The sequence below is a fragment of the Cynocephalus volans genome, chromosome 1, assembly GCF_027409185.1.
Source record: "Cynocephalus volans isolate mCynVol1 chromosome 1, mCynVol1.pri, whole genome shotgun sequence".
NCBI lineage: Eukaryota > Metazoa > Chordata > Mammalia > Dermoptera > Cynocephalidae > Cynocephalus > Cynocephalus volans.
Genome location: NC_084460.1, coordinates 135715466 through 135733654, shown reverse-complemented (window position 1 = coordinate 135733654; position 18189 = coordinate 135715466). Strand labels below are relative to the sequence as shown.

Sequence of the window (18189 nt, the reverse complement as noted above, 5' to 3'; positions counted from 1 at the left end):
AACATACAACATTTTAAAAAAGAAAAGAGAAACGGAAGATACCCTACAAATAATTCTACAAATTATTAGTTTTTTATGAGACAAGCAACGTAATTGTTTAACACAATAGCTATTTTCTAATCTCTATACATTATTTCTGATAACTATTATTAACTATTTCTGATAACATCATTTCTGATAACTATTAGTATTAATAGTTATAACTGTAAGTATGACTATATTTTTTCAAATTTAAAACTTATGCCATATATTTTACTACATTTTAAATGCAGTCATAAAAATTATTTTAAATTCACTGATATTTTCTTTTGTGCTACTTTAGAGAAAAACTTCTCTAGTAGTATCACACCTTCTCTCTTTTTACTAATAACTGTATTTTCAATGTATTAATCTTTAGGACTGTTATATCAAAAGGTTTGACTTTAAAATCTAAACAATCACAAATGAGAAAGTAGGCAACCAAAAGAGAGTGGAAAGCAACTAAAGAAAAGGAAATAACCTCAGAAAAACTATAATGTAGGTTAAGAAGAATATTCTAATGTAAGAACCAAGGAAAATTTTAAGCAATAAAAGCAGAAAAAGAAAGTAAAACTTAAAAATAAAATTTCCACTCAAAAGACCAAATAAAAACATGCAGATCAGATTCTTTACTATATTAATAAAATAATTTCCTATTGTTTTGGAGTCACAAATTACCTCCCCAACCCACCCCCCTCCAATAGATAATACATCAGAAATATCATTAGATTACAAATTCCGAGATGCCATAATGTCTATATACTGAGATTAACAGTTTCTGGACTTATTTTTCCACCACTTAAACTGTGTATCATTGCTATCATGTGAGAGTGTTTGTTCAACTCCTCTTGCTGCAATTTCACCAGTGACTCTTTCTCTTCCAAACGACCTTCTAATTGGGCCTTCTGAACCTCTAGGGAGGAAGCCTAAGGAATTGGGGAGGAAGAAAAAGGAATTGAGAAGAAAAATAACTTTGCACATTTTTTCTTCACAGATATTTTAAGTTGCTTTACTTTACTTGTATTGTTTTTTGGTGGCTGATATCCAGAGATTGAACCCTAGATCTCGGTGTTATCAACACCATGCTCTAACCAACTGAGCAAGCCAGCTAGCCCTTATTTTAAGATGCTTTTATTTTTTATTTGTAGTGCAACCATTTCAAGACACATTATAAATACGTATTATATTTTATTTAATTAAGTTATATGATAAGCTTAAGTTATTGTTAAACAATATAATACAAATTAAGAAGACACTTTCAACTTGTCTTTTTAAGTCAATGCTAGCAGCTGAAATTTTGCAGAAAATACTATATAATACTATTAAAAACGACTAATAAGATAACCACATTAAAGCAGAACCAGAAAAATTGTAAATGTGGCATTCAATTTTATGCCTCTTCTGTTACTCATGCTCTGTAGTAGTTCAAACAGTCTTTTAATCCTGGTCTATTCTCATTTTCCTGGTGGTAAATGGGCCAGAAAGCACAATTCCCAGCTATCACTCAAGTTATGCAACCACAATAATATAGAAAGAGCACAGGATTTAGATTCATGAGATATGTCTGAGGTTACTTGTTCCACTTAGCTGTGTGACCTTAACTTCAGACTCAGTTTCTTCATTTGTAGGTTAAAAATATTTATTTTCATATATTAATATAGTATTTGTTACAGTGAGGATAATTAGGAAGAACGTTTAAGTCCTTTGCAAATTACAAAGTTCTAAACAAATACAAACTATTACTATAACCATTCCTAGAAGCAGAGAAAAAGCTATCCAGTTACCTGTATGTGACATCAACTGGGAACCCCTTTCTGCCTTCTTTGCACACTTGAAAGCAGTAAGCGCTGACACATGGTATGTACTTAATGTTTAATGATTTTAGGTAACACATCTTTTCACATTGAGAGAACCCTCGTAACAGTAGTCAAACTGCTTTAAAAGTCCTATTATCTCTAAACAAGATCACTAAAGAAACAGAACATTAATTTATCCAAATCCACCCTTTTCACAAAATAAAACTTTTCATTTTACTACAATCGAGTCTTACCTTAATGCTCAACTCTTTCCTTATCTGTTCTGTTCTGCTTAATTCTTTTCTAAGGATATCAATGGTTTCTTCCTTATCTTCCTTTTCCTTTTGTAAGACTTTAATCTTTTCTTCCTGTACTTTTGTTTTTTGATGTAAATCTGAAAACAAATAAACAGTCAGCTATATACTCAAAGGTCTTCTGCTGACATGACCCTGAAAAGGTTTAGTAGCTAGTATAAGAGCAAAAAAAGATAACTTAGAAGATGAAAAAAATATCTTATTGGAAATATAAAGTTTCAAAGTATTTAGTGCATAAAAAAAACACCATGAAACTCTTCCCCTATGCCAGTATTCTATAAAAAATACCAAATCTCTATGTCTTTCCCCATTCCTGTGTTCCAAATATAATACACATTAAAGAGAGGGAGGGGAAATTGGGAGAGGTTGGTTAACAGATACAAAATAACAGCTAGACAAGAAAAATAAGTTCTAGTGGTCTACAGTAGTGCTAGTCATCTATAATTAACAGTATATTTATTGTATGTTCTCAAATGTCTAGAACAGAGAAGCTAAATGCTCTCATCAAAAGAAATGATAATTTTTTTGCAGTGAATATGCTAATTCTGATTTGGTTATCACATATTGTATAAATGTATTAAAATATAACTAATTATCCCATAAATATATACAATCAATACATGCAGTGGATTGAATGCCCCCCCCTCCAAAAAAACTCACTGAAGCTTTATCCCCACTATAAATGTTGAGGGTGGGAAATCCTATCATGATAATTGAAAGGCGGGGCCTTGAAGAGGTGATTAAGGTGATGGTTTAATGGTGGTTGTGGGCCTGGTTCTGGTGGCTTTGAAAGGAGAGGGCATGAGGAGCTATCTCTCTCTCTCTGCTGTGCCATTTTCTGCCATGTGAGACCCCTGCATTGCTGTAAAGCCACCACCAAAGACCCTCAGCATAAGTGTTTCCTTGGCACAGCCTCCAAAACTGTAAGCAATAAATTTTACTTTCTTTCAAAATACCAGTTCCAGGTATTTTGTTATAAGCAACAGAAACGGACTAAAACAGAAAATTGGTACCAGAGAAGTGGGGTCTTGCTTATAACAAATACTTGAAAATGCAGCAGTTTTGGAACTGGGTGTTGAGGAGAGGCTGAAGAATTTGGAGGAACAGACTAGGAAAAGCCTAGATGTTGGTTAAAGTTCAGAAGACAAGAAAACCAGGGAAGATTTAGAATGTTTTAGAGACTGCTTAAATGGTGATGACCAGAATTGCTTATGGAAATATGGACTATAAAGACCATTCTAAGTGTAAGAACCCAAATGCCCCAAGGGATTACACCCTGATCACATAAGCCCTTCTCGGCCACACCCCATCATGGCGCTGGTTGCCCTTCTCTTCCACATTCTCCTTCCCACCGGTGAATCGCATGCCAATCAGCTCCCCCCAAGCCCCATGCGGTATGCTAAATAGGGATTGTATTTTAAACCAATCAGCTTTCCCTTAAAGCCCTATATACGTGTGTGTGTTGCCTAATAAAACGAGCTCTCTCCGGTGGATGGTCAACTGGTGTCGACTCATCCTTTCATTTGGTGCCGAAACCCGGGAAGGAGTTCCCCTTGAGTGGCGACACTTTTCGGATCGCAGAGGCAACACTTTCCGAGTCGCCCCTCGGGGCTCCCTCGAGCAGCAACACTTTTTGAGTCGCCCCTCGGGAACTCCGTCCCGCCAGGACCGGCCTCCCTTCCACTGCTCACCACTGACGGTCCACCCTCGTCCATTCTTTTCAGTGCTGGTGCCTTCTGCTCACCACCGGCTCATCATTAGGTAAGCCCCCTTTCCTAAAGGGCACCAGCCCTTTTTCAGGCTACCACAGGGAGTCTAGCCGTGATCGTCCGGTATCCCCTAACGCCCATACCCCACCCCACCACGGTCTTCACGACCACCATAAATTCCCAAACTATAACAGGTTCCAAAGCCCCGGTAAACTTTTACTTTCATTTTTGGAGGTTAAAAGCCCCATTCTGTTCTCTCCTTATCTCTTTCACCCTCCTGTCCACCACCCTCTTCTCTCCACCTCCCAGGTCCGGGACCCGACCAGAAATTCCTAGCGCTAGGTTCCTTCAGGCACCGGGCTTTTGCCCTAGAGAAGTGAAGGTCTGAGTGACGACCCACACCTCCCTTCTCTCCTCCTGGTTCGTACCTGAACCTGCCAGGACTGACGTGACCTACTGGGGATGCCCTCTAGAATCCCGGCTTTCCCAACAGGCAGAAGGATCTGTCTTATCACTAATCTCTGTCCGATTTCTGTCTAAATTCCCATTAAGAGACCAGAATGGGCGCTTCCTCCTCCTCCGTAGGGGACTCTCCACTTCAATGCCTTCTGAAAAACCTCACCAAACTTTCCCTCAGGCCGGATATTAAGCCCAAACTCCTCACCAAATTCTGTACACAAGATTGGCCTTATTATCCTTTAGATAATCAAAACACATGGCCCCCTGAGGGCACACTAGATCCTAACATTCTTCGAGACCTCTTTAACTACTGCCAGCGCCTAAAAAAATGGAAGGAGATCCCCTACATCGAGGCTCTTCGCCTCTTGGCTCAGAACCCCGGCCTCTGCTCCTCCTGTGCTACCTCTCAAGTCCTTTTAGCCTGTAAACCCTCTTCACAGTCACCCCTCGATTCTTCCACCTTCGACCCTGCTGATGAACCCCCACCCTACCGACCTCCTTCTCCTCCAGTGCCTCCGGCGTCCGCTCCTCCTCCCCCATCATCCGCGTCACCTTCTGCACCTCCTGCGCCATCCACTCCCCCATCTTTACCCTCACATACTCCTGACCCACTAAGCCTCCCTTTCACCCGTTCCCGAGGACCTCCCCCCGCCCCTTTAACAATCGCCCCACTACGTGAGGTAGCTGGGGCTGAAGGAGTAGTTAGGGTCCATGTTCCCTTTTCCCTAGCTGACCTTACAGAATTAGAAAAAAGACTAGGCTCTTTCTCTACCGACCCTACTACCTACATTAAAAAATTCCATTGGATCCTTCAGGCCTACAGCCTCACACATCATGACATCTTCATGCTCCTAGCCAATACCCTCCTCCCCGAGGAATGCCGCAGGTCTGGGATGCAGCCCAAACCCATGCCACCCATCGTACCAATCCAAATCACCCGCCAGGCCCCCAAGCAGTCCCAAAACAGAAACCTAATTGGGATTATAACACAGCCCAGGGAATCCAGGCTCGAGACCGTTTTGCCTCTTGCTTAATAATTGGCCTCAAAAAATCGGCTCGCAAGGTCGTCAATTTCCCAAAAATTCAAGAAATTGTCCAAAAAAGGAAGAAACTCCCTCTGAGTTCCTCAATAGATTAACTCAGGCCTTTCAACAATACACTAACTTAGACCCCAACTCAGAAGATGGCCGGCATGTCCTTATGACCTAATTCCTGGCCCAATCCTACCCTGACATTAAAACTAAACTTAAAAAATTAGAGCAGGGTCCTGTAGCCCCTCAGACCGAAATCCTGTCAGTGGCCTTCAAGGTTTTTCATAATCGGGAGGAGGAAAAGGAACGTCGAAAACAAAAGGCCGACCATGCCAACTTCCAGATGTTGGCCCAGCTTATCAAGACCCGGGGCGCTCTCCCACAGCCTCCACCTCTAAGCCTCCACCTGGAGCCTGCTTTAAATGTGGAAAGGAAGGGCATTGGGCAAAGGCTTGCCCTACCCCCAGGCCACCCCCCCACTCCTTGTCCAAAATGCAAAAAGAAGGGACATTGGGGATCTGATTGCCCCCTTGCCCGAAGGGGTGAGGGACCAACTGCCCCACAGTTCCCCGAACCGTGGACACCACCTATGGTGGGCCTCACTGAGGAGGACTGAAGGAGCCTTGGGCCCTTCCCGACCATCTGTATAACAAAGCAGGAGCCCAGGGGATCCATGGCTGTGGACGGCCACCCAATATCTTTCCTCCTGGACACTGGAGCCACCTTTTCGGTCTTAAGGGAATATAAAGGCCCCACCACCTCCAGCAGCTCTCCTATAGTCGGGGTAGGAGGTAAACAAATCTTTCCCCCCAAAACCCCTCTTTTAACCTGCTGTCTTCAAGGCACTCAATCCGTTTTCTCCCATTCCTTTCTAGTCATGCCACAATGCCCCGTCCCCTTGTTGGGTCGGGACATTCTATCACGGCTTCAAGTCTCCATTACTTTGCCCCTGTCCTCTTCCTCTTCCCCCGTTTCCTTCCTCCTAGCGCTAGTTCAAGCCCAAGATCCTACTAATCCCACCCCTCCAAAGAAGTCCTTACCCATCTTAACGCACTCTGTTAACTCCACAGTTTGGGCCACTGCCAGCCCTGCTCTGGCCCAGTGTTCCCCTGTACGCATAAAACTAAAAGACCCTTCCAAATATATTTGTCAGGCTCAGTATTCATTAACCACAACAGCCCTCCTCAGGTTAAGCCCCATCATTCAGGACCTATTAAAAAAGGGTTATCTCTGTCCCACTCACTCCCCTTTCAATACTCCCATACTCGCTGTAAAAAAACCTAATGGTGCCTTTCGTCTCATCCAAGATCTCCGCCTTGTTAATGCCGCTGTCATTCCCACTCACCCCCTTGTATCAAATCCATACACTCTTCTTTCCAAGGTCCCAGCGACCTCTACTCATTTCTCGGTTCTGGACTTAAAGTATGCCTTCTTTTCCATACCCCTGGAAACCGATACTCAGGACATTTTTGCCTTCACATGGACTGACCTCCACTCCCGTCACTCCAAACAACTCACTTGGACGGTCCTGCCACAGGGATTTCAGGATAGCCCTCATATTTTCGGGCAGACCCTAGCACAGGACCTCAAATCTTTTCACTTAAACCATCCAGAGTCCACCTTATTACAATATGTGGACGATCTCCTTCTATGCAGTCCTTCATGGGAACAATCCCAAGCTGACACTGCCCATCTGCTTAACTTCCTAGCGGGTAGGGGATATCGAGTGTCCCCCGCAAAGTCCCAAATCTCCTTACCATCTGGAACCTACCTTGGTTTTCTCCTCTCTCTGGGAAAGAAGGAAATCACCCTGGACAGAAAACAGTTTCTTACTGACCTGCCCATCCCCAAAACCAAAACAGAGATCCTATCTTTCCTGGGTCTAGCCGGATATTTCAGAGCATGGATCCCTGATTTCTCTTTGCTAGCCCGACTTCTCTATAATATGAGTAAGGGTCCTCCTGAAGAACCTTTACTCTCCTCACCTCAGTGCCCTTTTCTCAAGCTTCGGTAGGCCCTTCTAACAGCCCCTGCACTTCATCTCCCTGATCTAACTAAACCCTTTCTCCTCTATGTTCACGAAAATACAGGACAAGCTCTAGGCGTCCTAGGACAGAATTATGGCCCCTCCTTTGCCCCCGTAGCATACCTATCAAAACAGTTGGACCCCACTGTACAAGGCTGGGCACCCTGTCTAAGAGCCCTGGCAGCGGGGCAGTTACTGCATAAGGAGGCATCCAAATTAACAGTTGGGGCACCTCTCACCATTCTCTCACCACATCACTTCAACCTAACCCTCCTATCCTCGTTTCTGGAAAATCCTGCCCTATCCTTCACTACCTGCCCACCCCTAAATCCGGCTACCCTACTGCCTATACCAGATTCCCCCAACACCCCTTTGCACAACTGCGTAGAAAGCCTTCAAAATTTTATACCTTACCACTCTTTCATCACTGAGGGACCCCTATCTCACGCTGATCTCACATGGTTCACGGATGGGTCCTCATTCAAGGAAGGAAACACTCATTACGCAGGGCATGCCATAGTCTCCCTTGATTCGGTTATAGAGGCCCAACCTTTACCCAAGGGTACTACCAACCAGCAGGCCGAACTTATCGCCGCCACACGAGCCTGCGTTCTAGCTGAAGGAAGAACTCTTAACTTATACACTGACTCCAAATATGTCTTTCATATTCTTCTCTCTCATGCCGCCATATGGAAAGAACGCGGTCTGCTTAACACCAAGGGTAACACAATCACCAACTCTGCTTTAATCTCCACATTAATTGAGGCATCCCATTTTCCTTGTGAATTAGGAGTCATTCATTGCAGAGCCCACCAGAGGGACGATTCCCCAATCACTTGTGGGAACTGTAAGGCTGACCTCGCCGCACACACTGCGGCACGGCACCCACAGACACAAAACCAACTTCCCATTCTTCCATACGGCTCCCAAGGTTCACAGACACCCTCTCAGCCTCAACCGCCTAATGATGATAAGTCCTCTCTCTTTCGCTTGCTCCATGACCTGTTTCACTCTAGCCCCCAAGCTTTAACCCAGTTTTTACAAGACTTCTTCTCAATCACCCCATCTGACAAAGCCCTCTTGCAAAAAAATTCCTCCTTGGGCCGAGCCCGTGGCGCACTCGGTAGCGTGCTGCGCTAGCAGCGCGGCGACACTCCCGCCGCGGGTTCGGATCCTATATAGGAATGGCCGGTGCACTCACTGGCTGAGTGCCGGTCACGAAAAAGACAAAAAAAAAAAAAAAAAAAAAAAAAAAAAAAAAAAAAAAAAAATTCCTCCTCATGCACAATCTGCCAGCGTACCAATCCTAACACCCCTCTCAAACCTGGGCCATACCCCTCCCACCAGGCCAGAGGTCTCACACCCGCGGTCGACTGGCAAGTCGATTTTACACACATGCCTTCTGTCCAGCGCCTCAAATACCTCTTGGTGTTTGTTGATACCTTTTCAGGATGGGTAGAGGCATTCCCAACATCCAATAAAAAGGCCTCCACCGTAGCCCAGACTCTCCTTTCCCAAATCATCCCACGATTTAGGATGCCCACTTCCATTCAATCTGACAATGGACCTGAATTTACTGCCCAGATAATACAAAAACTCTCCCAGTCACTCTCTCTCCCCTGGCACCTACATTGCCCTTACCGACCTCAGGCATCTGGAAAGGTAGAGAGAACCAACAGAACCTTAAAGGACATACTAACTAAATTGTCTCTGGAATTACACCTTGATTGGGTCTGTCTTCTACCTCTCGCTCTACTCAAAACCAGAGTTCTCCCAAATAGGCCCTCCAATCTTTCCCCTTTTGAAGTCATGTATGGTAGGTCCCTCCTACCCCCGGGGATCACAGCGACTGAAGGACCCATACCACCCACCATGGCCTTACCCTTGCTCTCCCACCTTCGCACCGAATTATGGAAGTACCAGGACTGGCTACTTCCAGATCTGTCACTTTCCAAAAATAACCTTTCACTCAGCCTAGGCCAATTAGTATTCTACACTTTCCCGGAACCCAAAACCCCCCTAACCCCTAAGTGGGAAGGCCCATGTCCTGTCATCCTTTGCACTCCAACTGCTGCTAAACTTGCCCTGTCAGGTAATCATGTTACTCCATGGATTCATATTTCCAGGCTGAAGCCTTACACTCAGGATCCGCCCTCGGCCACCGAGAACTCCAATAACAAGCTGCAAAAGACCTTAACACACCATTCTTTTAAGTGTATCCCTCATCCTACCGACCCTTTCAAACTCCACCTATCCTGGACCTCAGCCTTACCCTCAATTCCGGAGACATGAACCTTCTCCTTGGCCTTCTCCTGTTCTTTTCATTTCACCCAGGGAGCTTTCAGGCCCCTCTGCTAGCTCCCCAGGGTCACCCATTTACACCTGGTAACAGATCATTTCTGAAACACTCATCTTTCTCTCTCTCTCCCGGAAATCGTTTTCTCTCATGCGACCGTCCCCTTAAACGCTTCCCTTCCTCAACCATTTATAACCACACCTTCGCCCCACCAGGCTCTTTCTTCTGGTGCAATGGAACCCTCTCTACCTCCATCCAGTCTAATCTTACTGTCCCATGCCTTCTTGTCACCACCGTCCCTCAACTCTGTACTCCAGTTCAGAACTGTTCTATCTTCCTCATCCACCCTCAAAACAAAAAGGGGCCACCTTCCTCCCAATCATGGTTGGTATTTCCCTAACAACATCAGCTGTCGGAGCCGGCCTGTCGGGAGGAGCCTTAGGACACAGTTTATGGGCGGTCAAAGACATTAATACTAAACTTGAAGGGGCTCTAACTTCCACTGCCGAATCTCTTTCCTCTCTACAGAGACAAATCACGTCTTTAGCTCAGGTCACCCTCGAAAACCGTAGAGCACTAGACCCCCTCACTGCAGAAAAAGGAGTTACTTGCATCTTCCTTGGAGAAGAATGCTGTTATTCCTCATAACCTGCCTTTTCTTGGCCTGCATCATTCTTCAAGCCCAAGTGGGAAAAATTTCTAATCAGGCCTTTAACCAGCTTTTACTTAGAAACTACCAGCTTCTAGGTACCGATGAACCCCCCGCCTCATCTCGTGAGCGCCTCAGCCAATACTGAAGAGACACCACCTTACAGAGGAAACGCATTCTTACACGCCCTCGCCACCGACGCCTGGCTGCTCCCTCCAGTCTCCCAACTACGAACAATGGAACCAGTGCATGTGCGACTTGTGGTTTCAAGCAACGTTTATGGACTTTTCCCCTTTTGAAATTACTTGTTTCTCCACCATCCTTTGGGGTTTCATAATGGGTATTTATGTACCTTCCTCCCTTTGCCCCCCCCAACGCCCCAGTTCAGCAGGAAGTAGCTTGATGACTTCAACGTCCCCTTTCCTAAAACAAGAAAAAGGGAGGAATGTAAGAACCCAAATGCCCCAAGGGATCACACCCTGATCACATAAGCCCTTCTCGGCCACACCCCATCATGGCGCTGGTTGCCCTTCTCTTCCGCATTCTCCTTCCCACCAGCGCGAATCGCACGCCAATCAGCTCCCCTCCAAGCCCCATGCGGTATGCTAAATAGGGATTGTATTTTAAACCAATCAGCTTTCCCTTAAAGCCCTATATATATGTGTGTGTGCTGCCTAATAAAACGAGCTCTCTGGTGGATTGTCAACTGGTATTGACTAGTCCTTTCACTAAGGAAGTCTCAGAAATAAGGTTTTTGAAAACTGGGGTAAAGATCACCCTTGTTATGTACTGGCAAGGAAGTTGCATTCCGTTCATACTGAAAAGCTTTATGGAATGTGTAATTTCAAGGTGCTGACCCAGGATATTTGGCAGAAGAAATTTCTAAGCAGCAAAGCATTAAGGAGGCTGCATGGCTACTTGTAACAGCCTACACTGAGTTATGGCAGCAAAAGCATGACATAAAGCCAGAATTTAAAAGGGAAACAAAGCATAAAGATTTTGAAAATTTGCAGCCTTGTCATGTGCTAGAGAAGCAAAGAGCATCTTTGGGAGAACAATTCAATGATGTAGCCCAGCAACTGTTTATTAAGATTAGTACAGAAGAAAGGGATTATCATGAGAAGGAAAAAAAGACCTAAGGCATTTCAGAGATCTTGGAGGCTGTGTCTTTCATTACATGCCCAGAGGCCTAGGGAGACAGAACGGTCTTGGGGAACAGGTCTGAGGCACCCTCCACAAGCTTACTGCCCAAGGCCACCTTGGGATTGCTGCTTCCCACACCAGTACCTCAGCTGCTTTGGTTACTCCAGCTGTGGCTAAATTGGCCCCAGGTGTGGCTAGACTGCAGCTTTGGAAAGTATAAGCCGGAAGTCTTGGCAGTGTCCACGTGGTGTTAGGTTTGGAGGCTCACAGAAAGGCAGAGCTGTGGAGGCTTGGGAGTCTCCATCCCGATTTCAACAGATGTATAGAAAAGACTGGGGCCCAGGAAGAGATCTGTCACAGGCATGGAGTCACCATAGACAGCCTTCACTAGAGGAATGTTGAGCGAAAACGTGGGGTGAGAGTTGCAGCAGAAAAACCCCATTAGCACCATGCCTAGTGGAGCCACGGGAGCAGGACCACCATGGAGACCCCAGAATTGTGGAGCTACCAGCATGCAGTGCCAGCCTGCAAGAGTTGAATCATGGCCTCAGACCAGGAAAGCCATAGAAGTGAAGCTGCCTGAGGACTTGGGGGCCCAACCCCCATGCCAGTATGCAGAGGATGTCAAACTCAAGAGTCAAGGTACATGATTTGCCAGCTTTAAGATTTAATGCCTGCCCTGCTGGGTTTCAGGCTTGCTTAAGACCTGATACACCTTTCTTTTAGCCATTTCTCCCTTTTGAACAAGAATATGTACCCTATGTTTATCCCGCCATTGTATCTTGGAAGTAGATAACGTGTTTCAGTTTCACAGAAGGGACCTTGAGACTTTGGACTTTTGAACTGAAACAAGTCAAGACTTCGGGGATGAAATGAATGCATTTGTATGTTAAAAGGACATGAGTCAGGGGTTTGGGGGTGGAATGGAGCAGATGGAATATGCCCTCCCAAACTCACTGAAGCTTAATCCCCATTGTAACTGTTGAGGGTGGGAAATCACATCATGATAACTGAAAGGTGTGGCCTTGAAGAGGTGATTAAGGTGGTGATTTAAAGGTGGTTATAAGGGCAACCTGCAGAGCTTAAGGGTTAGAAAGAGTGAAAACTATGAAAAATTATATTGGTAGGTATCTGTGTTCTAAGGGAAGTGAGCAAGAACAAAAATGTTTTTGTGGATCATTTCACAGATAAACCATTAAGAAGCAAGCAACTAAGAGTTACCTAGCACTGCCACCTGCTGTTATGTTTCTTTAAAATTTTATATTTTAAAAAGAACAATCATTTCTTATAACTCCTAAATTTCAAAAAAATCTATTGCTTTTTCAACCTGAATCAATTGACCTAAATTTTTTTAAACTTCATGGCAAGAAAAGAGAAGCTGTTTAGGATGTGACTTAAGGTTTTAAAAAAATGAGAGAAGTAGAAAATAATGAAAATGCAAAATAAGCCACTCATGCTCTGATTTTCTTCTAACACAAAGTATGTTAAAAATATAAGAAGCCACTTACTTGCTAGTTTATAGTCTCTGTCTACTAGGTGGTTCTGTATTTCTTTTCTCTGTTCTTCTTTCTCTATTAATTGAGCAATAGTTCTGAAGTTATAAAAAAAGAAAACATCAATGAAACATATCATTTGCGACTTTTTCTCTGCAGAAGTATTTTAACAGAAAATTTATAAGAATAGTAACTGCCCATAAATTCTGCCAAATATATATTTTATATCTAAAAGTGAAAATTTGATTAATTTTATCAATAAAAAGCAATGTTCTGTTAAAAAAAAAAAAAAAAAGAGAGAGAGAATCTTTTTTTTTTGGCAGCTGGCTGGTATGGGGATACAAACCCTTGACCTTGCTGTTACAAAACTTTCCTGTAAACAACTGAGCTAACCAGCCAGCCCCCAGAATCATTTCGTTTTTCAAAAATCCCAAATAATTAATTAGAACATAGAACTAGAGATTTTACTTTTCATTTTGTTGCTTAAGTGACTCATTCAACTTTTTCACTGTCTCAATTTGTTTATTCAGAGAATCACATGTGATCTGTAAATCTTTATTCTTCTTTTCAGTTGTTTCATTTCTGAAAAGACAAGGAAATGAGTTGGTAGCTTTAAATGGAGGAAAACATGATGAAGTAAACGAAACTCAAGTGTTTTCTTTACTATTTCTTCTAACAAAACTGCAGGTAAAAGGAGTAATGTTATGAACAAGCAGGACATAAATAGAACCTGATCAACTCTAAAAGACAGTAAAGATATGTGTTGGCTTACTGATATGGTAAAAATTACTATAAAATAGAAACGTTTGGGACATTACTGCATATTTATGGATACAGAGCTTTATTTTACAGATAACTGCATTATATAATTTGCTATAAATATATACCACTATCTTTAAAGAACTTTAAGATTTTACCAAAGACTCTATTTAAAATTCTATTAAAGCTCTGCATCTAATAGTCTTGGATTATTGCAAGGTAAATATAAAAAGAATCCTTTAGAAAGTGATACTTTGACAACCAACCACCTTAAGCATAAAATGTCCCTTTTACTTCATTAAGTATAAAGACAGAAACAACAACAAAAAACTGGTAACTCTGGCCAAATTTGGCCAGCAGAAGTCTTTTAGCTGTCCCACACAGGGTTTTTAACAATTTGAATTTGAATGCCTTTAGACAGTCCTGACCATTACAAAATGACCTTTCCCCAGCCAACTTCATTTATTTGTTACCTCCTTGGCCATTTAAGGAATTTTACCTTTTGGCCTCTAAATCATTATCTGGAACATAAACAGGTCCTAGAAATCACATATTTCTCTTGGACCACTGCCTACATTGTTTGTCTATGTTCAGTGCCCTGACTTAGCACTAACTGTGCACTTTATAAGTGGTGCCTCAAGCAATCAGACTTTGGAAAAGGTTGTTGTAGGGGAAAATAGCCTGTTTAGAAATCATCACAAATTTTTTAGATGGTATTCATTTTCTACTGTTCATTTTTGATGGGCAAATAAGCCCGTGGACTTCACAATGTTAAAAATTTCTACATCTCTATATTAATAGCACAGAACAATCTTAAAATACAAATTAAAACAATAAACAAGTTCCCCAGAGTGTTTTTATTTTATTATTTGGCAGAAAATACATAATTATTCCTGGGCTTCCTTGAAATTCTGAAGTTTTATTACCGGCCTAAAAGATAAAAGTTTGATAAGGGAGGAAAAACAATCAAGCTTTGTCAGTAGGTATATAAACTGGTATAACCTTTTTGGAGGAAAATTTGGAAATATGAATATCTATTACAATTTTAAATGCACATACCACCCTTTAACCCAGCAATTCACCTAAAAGAACTTATTCTACAGATAGTCACACATACAAGAAAACTAAAGAGATGAGTTAAACACTAATATCCAAATTTCCATGCTATGAGGTTGGATTACATGAAATTGCCAATATTCAACTACTTTTGATCTGCCGATATGACCAATTCAATCTAATACTAACTGTGACAACAACTAAGTTCACTCAACAATTATTAATGGAGTGGCTAACTATGTACCAAGCACAGTTCTAGGCCCTAGGGATTTGTCAGTGATCAAAACAAAGAAACCTATCCTTGTGGAACTTACATCCCAGATGACTAGTGATTATATGAATAAATAAAAGTAGTAAAGTGAACTGGAGAGAAAGAGAGAGACCTGTACTCTGTTTCCATCTTTGATACTGAGTTTGAGAAAGCAATGCTTCATTTTACTATGACTTAAATTTAAAGCTACCTTATGGTGTTATAATATATGAAATGCTTACTAAAGGATTTTAGGGTCACAGAAAAGAAATGCTATGTGTTCATTCTGGTTCTAACCTTACACAGAAACTTTTACTTTTTTCTATTTACCTCTGAAGAAGCTCCATGTAGGATTTTGTCAGTATTTCATGTTCTTCAACCACAGACTCTAACTTCCTATTGTGTTGAAACAGATGCTCAATATCACTCTGGGCTCTTTCTGATTCAACCTGCTGTGATTTCAGCAACACACTAAGCTCTTCATTTTTTTTCTCAACTTCTCTCAACATGCCAGCAAGTGTCCGTGCCTTAAAAGAAAACAGAACATGGACTTTTCGCTATCATTTATATAATATGCTCAAGTTTCTAAAATTTTAAAGACTTACAAAATATCTAATAGGCTAGCATCTACTGGGATATGTCAAGTTGTATTAGTCATATAATACTTATTACTTTACTTCTATTAAGTCTGATACTGTTATAATTTTTTATTAAATTGTTCTGACAAAAACAATCCCAGTATGACCAGATTAATGGGAATGAAGAAAACTATAATAAAATGAGGTAGCTATACATACTTGACCCTTAGGGATAGCCATTAACACTAAACTGGTAAATACACACACGTTTTCCCATTTCAGATAAGAGTTAAGAATAAAATCTTAACGACATCATAGATGTTTACCTTTACACTTAAAACTAAGCTAACATAATCAGTGAACACAACATACATGTATTTAATATGGGACATGAAACATTAAAGCAGAAAAGTAAATAGAATAGAAAGTGGATTTCCCCTACCCCTTTAGTCTTAAGAAATACTGCTTATTTTATAATGCTATATGAAAACCTAAGCCCTTATCTGTTTTTATGACATAGACTGTAAAAAGGTAATACCCAATTATTTATGGTTATTTTTATAAGAAGCTTCTCCAGTGACATGGATAGAAACATTAAATTCTCTATTAAAATGCAAGACACGTACAACAGACAAAGAATATAAGAATATGCTATGAGAAGAGAGAGAAAAAAATATTAATATCACTGATCTTCTTGCTTGGAATTTATGATGAATTCAACATACCAGGTAAAACAAATGGAACCACGTTAAAATAAGAAAAAAGAATAATATGATAATATTTATGTGTTTTAGAGTACCTTTATTCTGAAAAAATTTAAAAGGTATTTGGTGATGGGGAGCAATAATCAGCCACAATGTATATCGACAAAATAAAATTAAAAAAAAAAAAAAAAAAAAAAATAACAGTTGAATGCCTTTTCAAAGGAGATTATGAAATCAGTTCTGTCTGTAAATAAAGGACATTGCTTATCTTCAAAAAAAAAAAAAAAAGGTATTTTACTTGTCACTGATTTTAATGCCTGTTTCAAAAGCCGGACAACTTTATTATAATTCATTACAAATGATATTAAGTTGTATTTTTGTATCTGCTGGGAATTTCATATCGTTGTAGGAAGCTCTCATCCACAAGGTATGCTTCATGTATATATAAGATACACAGCACCTCACTTACTGAGCACTTACCATGTGCTAAGCACTGTGCTAGGGCCTAGAGATATAAAGTCTCTAACATCACGGGTGGGGGTGATATGATTTTCACGTGGTATGAAAAATGTTATAAAGAGGTAAGCACAGGTAGACACATAGAGGAAGGAGGGTAAAACACATGTGAGGGAAGGAGAAGACCAGAGGCTTTTGAGAATTGGAGGTATTTAAAACAGAAATCTGAAAGTTTATGAAGAGTTAGGCAAAGAAAAAAACAAAATGTTGTTTCAGACATGGAATAAGAAGTGCAAAGACAGGGAAACACAAGAGTAAGGCAAGTTCTAAAAAATGCAAAGTAGTCTAATATGATTGATTGCAAAGAATGAATAGAAATGCAAAATATGGATTGAGAAGTATGTAGTTAGAATCCTTGTAGTCAAACTAAGAAATTTTAGTGATATTTCTGAGTAATAGTGAGCTACTGTGAAGGTTATTTAGCACAGGAAGGACAGGATCAGATTACTGCCTCAGAGATCCCTGGGGGACAGGGTAAAGAGATGGAGGAGGGTAGGGAGAGAAGGTAGAATCAAGCACAAAAGAAAGATGACTGATTGTGGTGTAGAGGGCAGCTGAGAAGAGGGCACTAGACTAAAGGTAGGAAGACTAAGTGGAGGCTCTGCTGTGATTCATATGAAAAATGAAAAGGATCCGACCTATAGAAAACAGTGGTAGGAACAGAGACAAGGCAGAAAAGAGTAATAGTTAGAAGGTGGAATCAACTGGACTTGGTGAATAATTATAGCAAGTAAACTGTGATTTCCAGGTTTCTTTTTTGGGAAATTATAACAGTGGAGGAAATAAAGAAGAATAAATCTAAAAATAGGGAAAGGTGATTAGTTCATATTGTTTATACTGAGTTTGAAGTATTTCTTATATATTTAAATGAAACTACACAGGTGGCATTTAGTTCTGAGGAAAAAGATCTGTGCGTGACATATGTAATTGAGAACATTAACACTTTGCTAATGGTTGAAATGATAGAACACATAAACATGAGAACAGGGCTTAGATAATTCTGGGAGCCCCCAAAACTTAAAGGTAGACCATAAATGATATGGGAAAAGAATATCAATTAGGTAGGAAAAAAAATCAGAAGACAATGATATAACCCAAATTAAAGGGGACAGTTTCAAGATGAAGAGAATAGTTATGTTAAATGCTGAGGACAATTTACTTCAATCAGAGTAACGAACACATAACTAATATTTTGTACATGTTTTTATTTACTAATTTTTCTACTGATCAGACATGTCTTCATGTTGTACATACCTCTGTCTCTGCTTGAGTTCTTTGACAGCGATACTGAGCAATCAGTCTATCTGCTTGTGCAAGGGCTAGAGCTTTTGCTTCCAAGAGATCTTGTAGCCTGCTTTCTTTGGACTATAAAAGAACACACCATTAATTTTC

At 41.2% G+C, this 18189-nt stretch overlaps 1 protein-coding gene across 1 annotated transcript in view; it reads right to left on the bottom strand.

The window, feature by feature from the left end:
* Positions 1-618: 618 nt before the first annotated feature.
* Positions 619-18189, bottom strand: part of CIP2A (cellular inhibitor of PP2A) — a 51555-nt gene continuing 33984 nt past the window's right edge. The window contains exons 16-21 of the mRNA XM_063099837.1: positions 18052-18162; positions 15330-15526; positions 13403-13516; positions 12950-13032; positions 2069-2208; positions 619-944 (exon numbers count right to left, since the gene is read on the bottom strand). Coding sequence (XP_062955907.1) covers positions 774-944; positions 2069-2208; positions 12950-13032; positions 13403-13516; positions 15330-15526; positions 18052-18162 — 816 coding nt within the window. The 3' untranslated portion in view covers positions 619-773. The remainder of the gene's footprint in view (positions 945-2068; positions 2209-12949; positions 13033-13402; positions 13517-15329; positions 15527-18051; positions 18163-18189) is intronic.